General features: G+C 40.0%; 1 protein-coding gene across 4 annotated transcripts in view; it reads right to left on the bottom strand.

Moving 5' to 3' along the window:
* Positions 1-8989: 8989 nt before the first annotated feature.
* The window catches only part of PCGF3 (polycomb group ring finger 3), a 64415-nt gene continuing 56053 nt past the window's right edge, over positions 8990-17351 (bottom strand). For all 4 annotated transcript variants that reach the window (XM_026866116.1, XM_026866117.1, XM_026866114.1 and 1 more), the window contains 3 exons: positions 16435-16572; positions 16041-16121; positions 8990-14295 (listed from right to left, as the gene is read on the bottom strand). In XM_026866116.1, the coding sequence (XP_026721917.1) occupies positions 14248-14295; positions 16041-16121; positions 16435-16572 (267 nt within the window). In that variant the 3' untranslated portion in view covers positions 8990-14247. The remainder of the gene's footprint in view (positions 14296-16040; positions 16122-16434; positions 16573-17351) is intronic.

Below are 17351 nucleotides of genomic sequence, written 5' to 3' on the forward strand. Positions count from 1 at the left end.
CTCCCCCGGCTGTCTGGAGAGAGCAGTGAAGCAAAGAAGACGGATGCCAGCGAAGAAGATAGCTGCCTCTTGGAATCCTCGCCGGCAGGAGCAGCGCAGGAACCCAGACTGGTGATCTGTATTCCCCCATTCCCTCTATCACCCTCTTTTCCCTTTTCTATTAAGAAATGCAAACCATATTGTATTGCTCGCCACAGCTTGCTCTGTACTTAGCCAATTATCTTGTGTTCAATTAGTACATTGTAGGTAGTTAATAAATGCTTGAACTTGGAGACTTGTTGTCCGCTCCAATTGGGGATTTGCGAATCTGAGTCACTTGTCCCCCTCGTCGGAGCGGGACGTGACAAAAGTTTAAAAGGTTGTACAGCATTTGACCTTGTTTGTGTCTTAATCTCGCTCTTCGGATCATACCAAAAATTCCCCTGGCATTGCATCAGGACAGACACATCCTAGGCAAAGAATCAGTCCAGGAACACCACTTGCACTACTGTAATGGGCTAAAGTCCTAGGTCTGAAAGTGAGGCGACTGAACCAGGAAGAAGTCTGATATTCTTCTTTCAAAGTTTGTTCATATCCTGAGGAAAGGTTCAGTAACTATTTCTGGAGCACCCTAACCAGTCACAAATCCTCCGTTTACTCTTCCTGACTAAAACTCTTTAAGAAACATCAAGCTACAGCATGCTTCAAATGTCCCCAGCTAGCTCCCCGGGATAGATGGGAGAATCTCTACTCATAATGTAATTTCCCAGACATCTACTGGAAATACAACAAAGCTGAGCGGGACCAGTCCCAGAGATTCCTGGAATGTGTGGGAGACAACTTCCTGATGGCAGCTGGGGAGTGAACCGACAAGAGAAGATGCCCTTCTGGATCTCCTCTTATGAACAGAGAAGGACTGGTGAATGATATGGCACTTGGAGGCTGACTAGGGCACAGCGATCATGAAATATTGGAGTTCACTATTCTTAGAGAAGCCAGGAAACAGAGACGCAGAACTGACATCATGGACTTCCAAAGGGCTGACTTTGTCTTGTTTGGGCACCTGCTTTTCATGACCCCTTGGGAGACAGACCTGAATGGTATAGGGGTCCAGGAAGGCTGGGCAGTCTTTAAGAAGGAAATCTTAATGGTACAGGAGCAGGTGGTCCCCTGGTGCTGTAAGAGAAGCCAGCCACAAAGACCATCCTGGCTAAACAGGGAGCTTTGGCTGCAACTCAATGAGGAGTTTACAACCTTTGGAAGAAGGGGTTAGCCACTCACAATGACTGCAAAGATGCTATGAGGCTATGCACGGTAGAAATCACGAGTTCTAAAGCCCAGATAAAAATTAATCTGGCTTCAGCAATCAAGGGCAACAAGAAATGTTTCTATAAGTATGTCAAGAAGAAAAGAAAGACCAGGGAGAGCCTCCATCCCCTGTTAGATGCAGGAGGAAACATGGTAACAAGTGATGAGGAAAAGGCTGAGGTACTTAATGCCTTCTTTGCCTCAGTCTTTAATAACAAGACTGGTTGTACTGAGGGAATCCAGCCTCCTCAGCCAGAAGACAGAGACTGGGAGAACGACCACCCCGCAATCCAGGAGGAGACAGTCAGTGACCTGCTGCATCACAGTCACACACAAGTCTATGGGACCGATGGGATACACCGCAGAGTGCTGAAGGAGCTGGCTGGGGTGCTTGCCAAGCTGCTTTCCATCATTTACCAGCAGTCCTGGCTGACCAGGGAGGTCCTGACTGATTGGAAACTGGCCAATGTGACGCCCAGATATAAGAAGGGTCGGAAGGATCCAAGACATTACAGGCCTGTCAGATTGACTTTGGTGCTCGGGAATCTGATGGAGCAGCTCACTCTGAGTACCATCACACAACACGTGCATCACAACCAGATGCTCAGGCACAGTCAGCATGGGTTTATGAAAGGCAGGTCCTGCTTGACAAAACTGATCTCCTTCTACAAGAGGGCGGCCTGCTTATTGGATGAGGAAAGGCTGTGGATGTTGCTTACCTTGATTTTAGTAAGGCCTTTGACACCGTTTCCCACAGCATTCTTCTGGTGAAACTGGCTGCTCGTGGCTTGGATGGGCACAGGCTTTGCTGGGTAAAAATCTGGTTAGATGGCTGGGCCCAAATAGTTGTGGTGAATGGAGTTAAATCCGGTTGGCGGCCGGTCATGAGTGGTGTCCCCCAGGGCTGTTTTGGGACCACTCCTGTTTAACATCTTTATTGATGATCTGGACGAGGGGATCGAGTGCACCCTCAGTGAGTTTGAAAATGACACCAAGTTGGGTGGGAGTGTTGATCTGCTCGAGCGTAGGGAGGCTCTGCAGACACCTGGACAGGCTGGAGCAATGGGCTGACCTTCCTTCCAGAGCATGTGCCGTGAAGTCCAGGTGCCTTCTTCCTAAATCAACAAAATAATTCTCCCTATAATAGGGTCTGTGTCCCTTTGTTCGAGTCCCCCTTATCTTAGTTTGCCCATTCTAGGAGTTGCCCAAGTGTCCACTGAAGGCTTTGAGTCTCTGCTATCAGTGATTTACATAGGGAGCATTTTAATCTTGTCTAAACAGACAAAGAGGCCTAGGGAAACAGATAAGGAGTCAGGATTCCTTATAAAACAAACAAAGCAAAACACAAGCAAAGCTTTCAGGCATCACAGTTTAGTCTTAATCAATAATTGCCAGAAATTAATTTGTTTGAGCCTTTTCAATAGGAATAATGCAAGGCTGACCAGGCTAAAGGGAAAACATCAAATATCACATTAAACTAAGCCTAGCTTTTGTTACATTCCCTGGACTAGGGTGTGTTCCACTGAAGCCACAGATAGCTCAAGAAGATTGGCTTATGACAGTATTAGTAGAGACAGCTCCAGAACAGAAACCAGGAGGATGTACAGCATAAAAACAGCCATTAATCTGAGTGCTCTATAAATTACAACACTCTCTCCTGCCACACAACACCAGTAGTCCACCCCTGACTATGATCCCACTTCATTGTATGTAGTGAATGTAAAGTCTTTATGATTGTCCTGGTTTCGGCTGGGATAGAGCTTGTTTTTCTCAGTAGCTAGAATAGTGCTATGTTTTAGATTCGGTATGGAATTTGGTATGAGAAGAATGCTGGTAATGCACTGATGTTTACAGCTGTTGCTAAGAGATCAAGGATTCTCCAACTCCCCATGTCCTGTCCATGCACAGGTGTACAAGAAGCTGGAGGGCACAGCAAGAGCACCAGAACAAAATTAGCCAGTGGAATATTCCATAACATGTAACATCACGGTCAATATATAAAGGAGGGGCAGCCAAGAAGAAGGGGATTCTCTCACTTCATGGACTGCAGTTGCAGGATCTTGGTTTATCAGGATCACTAGCCAGGAACAGGCTGGGCATCAGTCAGCAGGTGGTGAGCAATCGCACTGTGCATTACCCACTTCTACTTTATTATTGTTTTATTTTATTACAATTACTAAACTGTTTTTTTTATCTCAACCTAGGAGTCTCCCTTTATCCCTACAATTCCAACTTCTCCCCCAGGCAGGGGGGAGGGTGAGCAAGCTGCTGTGTGGTGTTTGTCTGCTGGCCAAGTTCAAACCACGACAATGATCTAAAACCTGGTAGGGAGGCCAGTCTGGAAAACACCGCTCCAGTCAGTGTGAGTGCCTGAGGCAAGCTTCACTTTACTCATCATGGGAATACCTCCTTAGCAGAGGAATCAGTGGACCAACAGCCAAGACGAACAACATGTGTGTTTTTATTCACGAGGGTGTTCACGTCCAGTGAACTGGGACAGCGGAAGCAACATTAAAGGTTGTAAAAAACATCAAAAACATTCATATGTATGTAACTCTGAATTAAACCTGCTAAAACTTGGATCCAGGCTTGGATCCAGGCCAAACCACATTGAAAGACAGTAGTGGTTTGGCCTGGTAAAAGGATATTTTCCTCATCTTTCTTTCCTGTGTTGTTTTTTCTGTATTAATGTAATCACATATTGGAAATTGTTCAATAAAATACTGCTCTGGAGAGACCTGTGAACTCTAAATCCAAGCATCCTTGACCACCCATGTTCCCCTGCTTTCCTAAAGCTGTTACCTTGACTGCTTTGTATGCAATAGCATACAAAAAAATCTGAAAAACTTCCTTTGTTTGTAAATCTCTGATTTATTACACATGAAACACAGAACTTGAAATAGGCAGAGAATCTGAATTAGAGATTTAGTATATGAAGTCAATAACCATTTGGCCCTCAAACTCATCTGGTTAGCAGTGGCTGTGCCCTCTGCATGAGAGCATGAGGTGTGACACAAATATTGCTACTTGAAAACATTGTATGGGAGTTCTTAAGTCAGGAAAGTGTGAAACTACTGCTCCAGACCCTTGGTCTGGGCACAAGTTCTTATAAACAAGGCTTCATGTCCCTCACAAGACACCTTCTCACCTAATGGTGGAAGCACTATTACCCATATAAAACTGCAATGGCATCCTGGGCCCTGTCCTCCTCACCCAGCTGTATGAGCACTGTCCTCCTACACTGGAGCTCAGAGCTTTGCCCCACTGTGCAACACCTGTGTAAGAGCATGTCAGGGCCTGTGTATGTCTTCCAGAGTGCTCAGGATGATGATCTGGTTACATGTATGAAATGCCACTCCAAGGACAGTTTCTTTGCACAGTGAAATGACAACACCCCCGCTGAGACAAGGTATGGCCCAGAACTTGGCAGTGGGCCAGGCAGCAGGCCACTGTATGGCAGACACCACAGAGGTTGTAAAGCTTTGACAGAAATACGACTTTTGAAATCTATTCATTTTCTGAAATGTCCCTTAATACCAAAGTAAAATGGATTTCTGTAGCTGATCAGAGAAATCCTGTCCCCATCCAGCATGGGTGAAAAGTCCCCAGGTGAGAGTAAGGACAGGAGAAACATGGAGTAAACTGAGAAACAACACCCCTCATTCCCACATCAGGCAGTGTACGTGAGCTGTTTCTTTGAGCAATGTCCTATATGTATAGACTTGTGATTAACAAGCATTATTCATAGTTTTCTCTCCAAGGCTTTTTTTACACAAAGGATTGCATTTAGGTGTCAGCAAATTGATTTTTTTAAAGTGCTCCAGGACCCCAAAACCAGGCAGGTCCACTGCCAGCATATTTCATGGGAAGTATTTAACTTAGGCATGCCCAAGAATTTTAATAGTAATTTGATTCCCCTTCCCTATAAAGTAGGTTCGGGCTTTAGAAAAAGCTACCTGATTTAAGGATTAGTGATAAAAACAATATGAAGGCTGAGAGAACTTGGTAGTGCTTGAGCCATGAGACAAAATACATATCTCCTAGGACAAGGATCACGTTTGTGATGCTGCACTTGCCTACCCAGCCCTCACTTCTCTGCATAAGCTTCATTGTCACAAGTGCAAAACAAGACAAAATGGCATCAGGTGGTGTGTGGTCCCAGCACCCTGACAGTAAGGTAATTAAGCCAACTGGTGAAGGTACTTTGACCTGCTCAAAAGACTGATTAACAAAATCCCTTGGGAGGCTGCCCTGAAGGATATGGGAGTCCAGGAAGGCTGGACTTACTTCAGGAGAGAAGTCTTAGAGGCACAGGAGCAGGCTGTTCCCACGTGCCAAAAAAACAAGCAGGTGGGGCAGGAGACAGGCCTGGTTAAACAGGGACCTTCGGCTGGATCTCAAGAACAAAAGGAGAATCTATTGCCTTTGGAAGAGGGGGCAGGTCTCTCATGAAGACTATAAAGATGTAGTGAAGCTATGCAGGGAGAACATTAAAACAGCCAAAGCACAGCTAGAGCTCAACCTGGCTACAGCTGTTACAGATAACAAAAAATGTTTCTATAAATTCATTAACAGCAAAAGGACCATTAGGGAAAATCTCCCTCCTTTATTGGATGCAGAGGGAAACATGGTAATTAAGGATGAGGAAAAGGCTGAGGTGCTCAATGCCTACTTTGCCTCAGTCTTTAGCAGTGGAACTGGCTGTTCCCTGGACACCCAGCCTCATGAGCTGGGACATGGGGAGGGGAAGCAGACTAAGGTCAGCACAATTAAAGAGGAGATAGTCAGAGACCTGCTATACCACCTGGTTGCACACAGGTCTGTGGGACCAGATGGGTTACACCCAAAGGTGCTGAAAGAGTTGGCAGATGTGCTTGCCAAGCTGCTGTCCATGATTTACCTGAAGTCATGGCTGACTGGGGAGGTCCCACTGGACTGGAGGGTGGCAAATGTGACACCCATCTACAAGAGAGGCAGAAAGGAGGATCCAGGAAATTATAGACCTGTCAGTATGACCTCGGTGCCACGGAAGGTCACGGAGCAGATCATCTCGAGTGCCACTACAAATCATATAATGGACAACCAGGGGATCAGGCCCAGTCAGCATGGGTTTATGAAAGGCAGGTCCTGCCTGACAAACCTGATCTCCTTCTATGACAAGATGACCCGATACTGGACGAGGGAAAAGCTGTGGATATTTTCTACCTGGATTTTCAAAAAGCATTTGACACAGTTCCCCACACAATTCTCATTGTAAAACTGTCTGCCCATGGCCTGGATGAGCGTACTGTCTGCTGGGTCAAGCACTGGCTGGCTGGACGCTCCCAGAGAGTGGTGGTCAGTGGAGCTAAATCCAGCTGGCGGCTTGTCACAGGTGCTGTTCCTCAGGGCTCGGTGTTGGGACCATTTCTGTTCGACATCTTGATTGATGATCTTGATAAGGACACAAAGTGTATCATCAGTAAGTTCACAGATGACACCAAGTTAAGCGGGAATGTTGGTCTGCATAAGGATAGGGAGGCTCTGCAGAGAGACTTGGATAGATTGGATCGGTGGCCAATGTCAACGGGATGAGCTTCAACAAGGCCAAGTGCCATGTCCTGCACTTGGGCCACAACAGCCCCATGCATGGCTACAGGCTTGGGGAGGTGTGGCTGGAGCTGTCTGGGAGAAAGGGAGAAGAAAAGCCAAAGGATTGCACAAAAAGAGATATTACACTTGTAAGTACTGATTTTTATAGCAGAATACTCAATCAGCCAAGTTAGAAAAGACCAGTTGCATATAAAATAATACCAGTTAGAGATTTCTCACACTGAATTACCTGTGGGGTAAAAAATGCAGTTTGTTGCTATTAGTTGCACGGCAGGTTTATGCTTTCAGTGCTAGTTAACATGGCTATTAGCACAATTTCTTGTTGTAAGTCTTGGGAATTTCAGTCAAACTGGAATTGGTTTTACTCTTATTTATTAGATTAGCACCATGTTCAGTTCCATCATGTATTGCTTTTGTTTAAGTTTTCAACAGTGTTTTGCAGCCTAGTTTTAAATGACTCAAACTAACACAAAGTAATGGTAATAAAATATAAAGCATCAAATAAGGGAGTTTTTTTCTGTCTAAATCAAGCCAGAAAGTCTGAAGTTCTACAAGTATTTTTTCCTGGGACAATACAAAGCATTGACTTAACAAACAATTGTTGCCACAACTATTTCAAAGGTCACATTCACAACAGACACTGATGGTGGTGCTTTAATCATTCCTGAAGTGAAGTATACATGTCATTCCTCCTGAAAACCTGAGAGATTTCTTCATGATGTATGTGCCAATTAAAGAGACAACAATTTGTGTACAGCACTAAGTGACCATGTACTTTTGCCTGTATAGGTGAAGGAAGCTTCTGTCATCTCTTAACTACTCCAGCATTAACAGAGGTCAGAAAATCTTTTATCACACTCCCATGAAACAGAATCCTTCCATCCAAGCACATCTCTAGACTTCTGTAATAGCTGCTGAAAGTGCAAGAAGGAAAGAAGCACACCGACCCAGGCCCATCACTGGTCAGTTTACAGACAGATGAAAGCAACCAGTAGTACAAAGTTCGAGGAAATACTAGAAGCACTAATAATGACAGCATGAAAGATATAAGAAATGTAATGCTTGCTCAATTAGTACTAACATTTAGTTACTTTTAAGTGACTACATACAGGCAAAGGGACCTTTCTGCTTTAAGTCTCTCATGCTGGTATTTAAATGAAGCTAGTATGTGACAAATGCCTAATTTCTTCAGAACATTTATACGTTGGTACTATCAGTGCAAGTAAGAAACATGTATGAATCAAACCCTGACTTCAAGCCAGACCATAGCTGTTGGCAGCTCCTAACAAGCCAATAGCAGGAATCAAAGCCCTTCCTCCCTTCTCAGTATGTACAGAGGGTTTCACAAGCTATCATTTTGCATTACTGCATGTAAATACTGCAAGAAATTCAACTACTGTAGCTTTGCAGCTTTACTGTATTATCTTGTCTGGGCATTTCAATTATTTTTACTTAAAACTTCCCCCATACCTTTGATATGCTCAGGTATTAAAATAAATCTCAAGGATCTTGAAGGAAAAAGCTCTTGAATTTGAAAAGAGGGTAAGCACCAGTGTTTGCCAAATACCACAGTAGACCTTTTTTTTTTCAAAGGCAAAACATATTCAGTTCATTAAGCAAAGCTTCCTGTAAGTAAGAGGTTTTTTTCCCCTAGCAGCTCACCAAAGTAAAATAAAATTAAATCAGAATGCATGTGTGGAAATGCTTTATAATCTGGCATGTGTCTACATGAAAGCTGCAGTCAGCCTCTGTGCATCAACAGCAACAGTTAAGGGTCAAACTGAAAGTAACACATACAGGTAGGAAAAGTACCTTTCTATCCACAGATGTATAAAAACATCAGGACAACTGTGTGTTTCCTCTTTGTAGCTGAAGTCATATTGTTTCTTGTCAGTTACTTGCCACACACTTGTCACAAATATATTGCCATTCTGTGCAGTAAGAGTAATACTTCGGGCCATGCTAGTTCTGAGTAAAAGGTTGATTATGACAATGCAATGCCACGCCACCATAGTTTCAGTCATGCTGTGTTTGTTCAGTGTTATATTATGATGATTAGTTCCTTATGTTCTTGAGAACAAATTGGACAGTAACTTCCAGCCTGACAGTATTTCAGTTAGTTTCTCTGCTTTTATTACCAAGCATATAATATTAATTGGCAAAACACTGGATACAAGCTTCACTACCATAAAATCAAAACATTAAGCAATAATCCCAAAAGGCTTATTCAGACAAAACTGGCCACCAATAGTACAAAACTTACACAGCAATGCAAAGCATAAAAAATTGTAAACTTTCAAATGAAGCTAAGCCAAAAATATGGTTTTATACTGTGACAGTTCCAGAATCTTTATTATGCCACATATAACGATAAGGGCTTAGTGGTTGTACTGGCTTATTGTTCCTTAACTGTAAAATAATCTTGTTGCAGAAGGAAAGAACAAACTCTCCCTTTGTCCAGATAAGTCACTTGAATTCAAGATTCCATTAAACAAATACTTTGAGTTTCAAGTGAAAATAAAAAAATACTGGAATATCAGTATTAAAAAATTAGGGCTTCTTCCTTCAGCCACACCTAACTGTTTGCATGAGTGGAACCATTCAGATTATTAGTAAAGTTACCAATATAAATGTTCATAGAATTGGACATTTAGTTCCTACCCTACCACTAGTATCTGGCCAGGTCACTGTGGCTCTGAAAGATTTCCTAAAAGCCCTAAGGATGATCAAAATGGATCAAATAGCAGAACCAGAGCTTTAATTTGCATATAAATAAAGCATAACTCCACAGTAAAATGTTACTGTTGACTTGCCACAAGACACAAGTTCCCAGCAAGCATCTGTATTGACTGCAAATTTGGATTAAAGCAGAGATTGAAGCATTGTCCATGTTCCTTAATGTTGTTCTCTCTGCAACTTTTTATTTCAGCAACAGATCTCAAGATCTTAGTTACACTTAATCATATCTTATGTAGAGATTCTAGTACATGGAAAATTTTTTTGCCTTGTTATCAACTGTAGGCAGACTAACTGAAATGTAGGTTGCATTAACATTTCCAGTGAAACATCTAAACTGAAATGATTACCTGAGGAAATACAGCAACTTGATTTTTCTGTACAGTCAAGCCTTCTGTACAAGTACTTATTTTAAGTACTTAATTCATCTTGCTGATTTTCAGACTGGTTGGCTTTTTCCTATTATATTTAGCTCAATGGCAAGATGCATAACGCTGTAAAATAGGCTAGTTATATTTATCATCCAGTAGAAAAAACTCAATCTACTAGGACTACCTATGATGTTATAAAGACAGTAAGAACCAGATCTGCTCATAGCCTATTGGAAAAAAAATAGCACCATCATAGTTGTAGTCTGATATTTTTTATGGTCCCATATCCCCAGAGGTGATGTGTATACTATTGCACAACGAATAAAAATAAATATTCCCAGGTCTGATGGTACACCAATACACCAGACATAACTATGGCACAAGAATTTTTCGGATAGGCTGCAAGTCTTGCCAATTGCTTCTACAATTCACATTAAGGTTTCTTGCAAGATCTTTTATTTTAAAATATTGCTGACAGATAGTTCTTGTACTTAAACAAATTTAAATCCCACACTTCACTCTTAAAATAAAAGGAAATAAAAAATCAGTCCCCTCAAATAGTCCCAAACAAAACCCCACTTGAACAAGTGAGAAAAACCATCTACATTCCTTTTAAATTTAATAGTAAGTAGATGCTACATTTACAATTTAAACATATGCCTAATAAAATGCATGTTTCAAACCTATTGCACAAAAGCACAAGTAATGCTCTTTATCCATACAAAACAAAAACATACAAATAAAACTTAATGTAAAAGGAAGAAGCTTGTAAAAACATCTTACAATTTCATTTTATATGCCCGTATATAAAGCTGGATCACTGAAACCAAAAATACTTGGATGGTAAAATAAGACAGAAGGTTTAAAATAGAATAAATAATTTCATAAAGTTTAACTTTAAAACCCCAAATCTTATTTAAATTCAATATATATATTCTATCTGAATTCTCTATTTTTAATGAAACTATATTTCACGAGACTCTGAGCCTGGGTGATTCATCAGTCTCACTGCTGCTGAGTATAATGCAATAAGATACTTCTTTACTGCAATTATTTACCAGCACAAGCAATTGTGAAAACTACTTCACAGTAATGGCATCATCACAAAAGCCAAAAAACCTAACATGTAACAACTAGCACTGAGTACCTATGCTGAGTCCAAATTTTAGTCTAACTCTGAACAGTATCAGGATTACTTTACCCAACATAATCTTGATATAAATTCACTGTCTCTTAAGCTTCACAGAAGTGAAACAAGGCTCTGACCCAAAGGAGACCTTCCTCAATTCAAATGTATTGTAGTCTTTTAATAAGGCTAAAGGAAATAAACGTATGGTCCAGACATAGTCACATCCCTCCTAAGAGAAAGAGTTTCTGTAGCAAAGATGTTGTGACATGTGATTTAGAAAAATAACTGAGTGGTTTTGGTTTTGTTGTTTTTTCTTCTTACTGGTGAGGTTTTATCAGACTAAAGACATTGTCAAAGCAGTTACACACTATTATGAGCAAAAACCCCAGCTTTAAGTATTAATACTGGCTTGAATTTATGTATCCATATAGGTATAACCAGAGTTTTCAATATATCGATAGCACCATAACAAATTCAAGTGATTCTAAAGATGCTTCTAAATTTATATGTTCTGTACTGTGGATTGTTACAGCAAGAGATAGATTTAAAAGGCTTCTGAATTTGTGTGTTTGTAACTAATTTCTCAGTTGCACAAGTACACAAGTTGCACAAGTACCAAAATCTCAATGTACTTTAACAGCACTGCATCTAGTCATACAAAAAGTTTCTGCAGTACACACACACTCTGAGGTAGACAGATCTCACATATATACATGTATTTGTTTTTATGTGTATATATTTATCCTGATTAAGGTGGTTAATCAGAATGCTGCCTAGCAGCCTTAATTTTATGTCTACAACTGGTACAGCCAGTGTCTGTATGCTCAGGATGCAGAGAGGGTGGACACTAACAGCCCTATTCATATTCTCAGTGCCTCAGCAGCTGGAATCAGTCCCTTATTTACACTAGGACAGTGACAGCCACATAAAGAACTCTAGAAAGGCCAAATACATCAGTTTTGTGTACACATCCATACCACCTTCATTCACTGTTTCATGAAAAGATTAGAAAACTGGTAGACCCATGATCTCATTTGTTCTCTTCTGCCAGTTCAAGTAATGTTACAGACAGAAAAAAAAAGCTAAAATACATATATCTGAGTCCACAAACAGTAAGACAAAACCACAGCCAAGTTCCAATTCCATTGTTCATATGCATGCACACCCCCCGCCCAACAAACCCAGCCATGCAGCCCAAATGTGGAGTTCTGCCTAACTCAAATGCAGCTATCCTACACACTCATCTGCAAGGACAGCAGCACTTTTTGGCCTTTGTGTGGTTCTCCTTTCCATCTCCACAGCTCAGTAGGCTCCTTTCATTCTCTGCTCAGATGCTTTTTGTTTTGCCATTCACATCTGTGACTGTAACTAAAAATGAAGAGCCCTGTTTTCAAAGGTAAACACAAGTTGGAGCATTCCTTCTGCAGCAGCAGAGATGAGAAAGGAGGACTGAAGACTCCAAAGAAGGAAATTATGGGACACATGCTGAGGAATGTGGTATTTTGAGAACTCAAGAAGAGGACAATGATTTAAAATGCTTGGATAAACTTCTTGCAGTATCAGCTTATGCAGTATTAGTTATGGAATAACAACTAATACTTTCTAGCATGAGAGGTGAAAGAGCACAGCTAGAGGAACGGCAGTTACAGGCAAACATTTTTATCCAAAATTTTCTTACTCAAAAACAATTTATCAAAAAAATAACAGGGTTTAATAATAGGTATAGCAACTAGCATTTTGAGCTGACTGGAAAACTCTTCTGAAAATTAGAAGGTTAACTATTTCCAGCTGCCAATGATATGGCATAGCCTGTTTTCAGTCACTTGACATCTGTGCCAAATACTCTCACAATTATATAGGCTATACTGCATATAGCTTGCAGAAATCACTTTCAACTACCGTTTTTAGAAAGCCAACTATCTCAAAAAGCCTTACAAAGTGCAGTGAACCCTGGTAGGTGCTACTGAAGATGCATTCTTTATCATATATAGATATAAGTGTGTAAGATGTATGCACACATACATACATGCATGTGTATTGCCTTGCATCCATTAGGACTGATGCAAGCAAAATTATCGGTTAAGGCTAGAAGGTGCTAAAATAATCTTGTCTGACACTCCCCGCCACCTCTACCCCAAGACAACTAGGAATTGTGTTAAGGAAAATGCTATGGTTTCCTAAGAAAACAGGTAAAGGAAATATAAAGCTGCCCATAATGATCTGAGAAATCAGTGAAATTAAAACTGTGCAGTATCACCCAAAGTTGCCCAAGAGTCAGTGTTTCAATAGCTAGTGAGAGTAATTTATCTCCAAATTAAAAACTGATTTCTGCAAGCCACAACTACATAAGAAATGTTTATTTTTTAAAAAGTTCACCAGTCTAGCACTTTTGAGTATTTGTTATTATGTGATAAAATTTATGCCACAGTAAAGTAACAGGGCACATTAAAATAAACTGAAATAATTTCTATTAATCTTACCAAATCAACATGCATAGACGAGTATCAAAACTTTACTAAAACACAAAGTGAGGGAGAGCAATAACTGGGCAACAATGACAAAATTACTGGTTTCCCAGATTTTCAGAAGTTTTCAAAGCAGCATAATAAATTATCACCAGTCACTGTATCATCAGGCATGGTCAATGCTCTGCAGAATAACTTGAATAAAGCCAATGCAATCAGGCAATACTATATAAGACTAACACTTTGCAAAAATATAGTTTCTAAAGATTCAGAATGTGAAAAGTAACTAAATACAAAGGTGTCAAAAGCAACATTTTTTAATGACCCCACAGCATTCTAACTTATTTCTGTGTAATTGTAAGAGATAAATCAGGCTAAGCTACATGGAACTGTGAAGAGTTTTCAGTATCCGTAAACTTAGTGCTGGTAGTGTCCTGCTGAGTTGCGCCTTTTCTTCCATACAAAAAAAAGTATAAATATTTTCTGTCCCAGAAATCTAGGTAATACATCCCTAGAAGAAATATTCAGAAGGACAGTCCTCTATGAAAGCCCTACAGTCATCCAAAATTATTCGGCTGGTTTGTGTCATGTGATTAGTGGTGCACTAAGAAGGTGCCAGATGATAGTCTCTGCAAAAAACTCTGTCCAGAAGGACAATAAAGTTCTCTCACAGCAAGTCCATTTTGGGTCTGTAATGTAGCAGTAGAGGTGCTTTCTGCAAGACAGAAATATCAGGGAAGTTAAGAAACAAAACCAGCACTAATTTGTTCAGTAAGCAACACAGTTGTTTCCTAAACTAAAGCTTAAATGAACTACCAGAGTAACTATCTGACCCATCAATGCAATTTAATCTGTGGTGCTCAAACAAGAGATGAAGAATCCTTTCTGTTTTGTCTCAGGAGCTGATCACCTTAAGATCACTTCTACCAGGTCTGTTGAACTTGGAAAACCCATTCCCAAGTGAGAAATGCAGATGTCTAAAAAGCAGCATAAGAGCACATGATACTTCATATTTAACAGCTCTCACTTGATTCCTCTTCTGTGAGCATATCCATTGCTTTTTTTATGAATAGTTAAACTTCTAACATCTACAACATCCTGCACCAAGGAGTTCTGTGTCTCATGAAAAGAACTGCTCCCTCTTGTTTATTATGGACCTTCCACCTCCGTTTCATTTTACATCCCTCACCTCTTTCACTTGCCAGTTTACAGTTCCCTTTTCCATGTGACTCACAATTGCATAGATTTCCATGAGAAAGGTGAATAGTAGACTTGTACACATCATTTTGCTCATCAATTTGATGCTAGTTTGGTTCTCTTCCCCCACCCCCATAAAAACCCCTAACATTTGCCTTGTATCCTTTTATATGTATCTACACTGAATTTAAGGTGCTCACTAATCACCTGTCACTCAGATCTGTAAAGGCTTGCTTTAATCCTTTGTTATCGATCTGTCTTCACCATCCTAAAAAAACACAGTGTTGTCAGTGCACTTGTTACTGCACTACTCAAATCCCTTTCCAGGTCCACCAGGAACATCATACAAAACAGACTGCAGTAGGATTCCACTCGTGACCTCTCTGCATTTCAAAGACTGACCATTGACTTCTAATCCTGTGACTCTTTGGCAAGTCAATTGTTTTTCTATGCTAAAACAGAAAAATGCTTCCTTACTCCCACCTGCACTTCTTCTAGATATGCAACCAAAGCCATCAAGTGGTTCTATGTCAGTATACACTGTAAGCTCAGACTGTGTTGCTTGTCCATTATGAACACTAACTCCTAATTCAAATATCCCCAAATACACATACACTGACATACAATGCATTCTTACACCCATTTCACTTGAGCTGCCATTAGTAATGTGATAACTAATACTCAGAATAAATGCCCCGCTGTTTACTATTCAGTTGCATGAAGGAAGTTGTTTAAAGAAACCACAATAAGCAAGTCAAAGATGTACTCAAACATTTTTAACCAGCCTTGTCTATGGCTACTAAATGTTGCTATAAGTTTCCTTAACTAAGGCAGACAAGCATTGCAATTACTGCATTTCCCTTAGAAGTAAACCAGCCTTCTTGAGCTACAGAAGAGTACTGTGTTGAAATTTTCTGCCTTTTCTGCATAACAATCAATTTCCCCTATGTGGATTAAAACCAGTTTTACCTGGAATAGCTAAAAATACCTCCTTGTGGCTTCCACTTCCTTTGCCACACTTGATGACATTTTGACAGCTGATGCAGTGTTCCCTTTTCCCTTGCAATTAATACTGAATTTCCATTTCCTTCATTTTCTTGGAAACAAAATTAATACTTGGTCTTTAAGAATGCTGTGTTAGATATTTATTAAAGTATATTTTTATAGAGTTTGCAGTTACTGCAGTTTAGTTCCAAATTATGCCTATTTTATAAACATTTTATTTGGCCATTTCATGATTTACTGGGAACCACTGTGTCATACCTTAAATCTCCATCTAGTAACAACTACAAACTTGAGCGTGTGGTCCTTGCCAAGAATCTCTTCATTGCATAATATGTCCAGCTGACAAAACAAAGACAACAGTTAATTCACTGGGACACAGTACCTGAAACAATGTATTTCAGATACTTCTACAAATGTTTGACATTTTTTTTCTCTGAAGACACTGGAACCATTCATCTGCAAACTAAGTGGCGAGTCCTGAGACCCAAGAAAGGACAAGAAGATGGCTGTGTAACACATAATTCAAGAAACAGTGTATGCTTCTGTTTTCTGAAAGTAAAATCATACTAAAAGACATTCCTTTACAAAGGAACAATCCCACACTTTTCATAAGGTTTTGGGGGTTTTTTAAATTATTTTGCAGATACTTTACCTCATTAAAAGAAGAGAGGTTAAGTTTTTTGGCAATGAACTTCTTTAGATGCAAGACTGTTGCCTGTGCCGAGCAACGAATCCATTTTCGCTTCAATCCACGCAATTTGCTGCTATTGCATTCCAAGCAGATGCTTACCTTCAGGAAAAAGCAAGAAGTCAGGACTGGCCAGAACAATTTTCTGCAGTTATAATTATGTATTCCATACGCAGTTCTTATTAATAAAACAATGTGAAAAAAGTACAATATTAGTTAGTATTCCTTAAACTGAAATTCCCATAGTCCTATTAAAAAAAAAAAAATCTAACATCTTGCCATCTTAGTTAAAAGCACTGTTGCAACCAAACTGGATCTGGACAAAGAAGTTCAAGAAAGAATTTTGATGGTAAAACAAGGCTGCTCCAGTCCAAATTCACAGTCTGCCAATAGCTCAAGAGGACCCTATGTCAAAAGCTAGACTAAGATAAATAGTAAGAATACCATTGCCACGTGATTGCTTCTAACATCTTGCTTTTAATGCAACTGCCAAATCCAGTTGAAACCAATTTTGAAATGTTTAAAAGATAATTTAAGTTTAAAAAGGATACAAATGAAATAACACATTTCTTAAAATTCTGAAGATTATACACACACACACACGTCCCCAGATGTCTCTAACTTCTATGCTTCAATTCTCACTTTTTTACTTATCCAGTTATTCATTACTTGGTCTAAGGTCTTTTGTGATGATTTACTTTATGCAGAATTGGATCTAGTACTACATACAATCCCTTTCAAGGTTCTCATACATTATCATTGAAAATAAAATTAATTCAAGTTGTAATTTACTCTGGACACACATAACAGGAAAACATAAAAGGGATGGTTTGTTTATCTCAAAATGAGATTTCACTTTCAAAGATTTTTTGTGTTTAAAA

This window comes from Athene cunicularia, assembly GCF_003259725.1.
Source record: "Athene cunicularia isolate RWA chromosome Z unlocalized genomic scaffold, athCun1 chrZ_part2, whole genome shotgun sequence".
Lineage (NCBI taxonomy): Eukaryota > Metazoa > Chordata > Aves > Strigiformes > Strigidae > Athene > Athene cunicularia.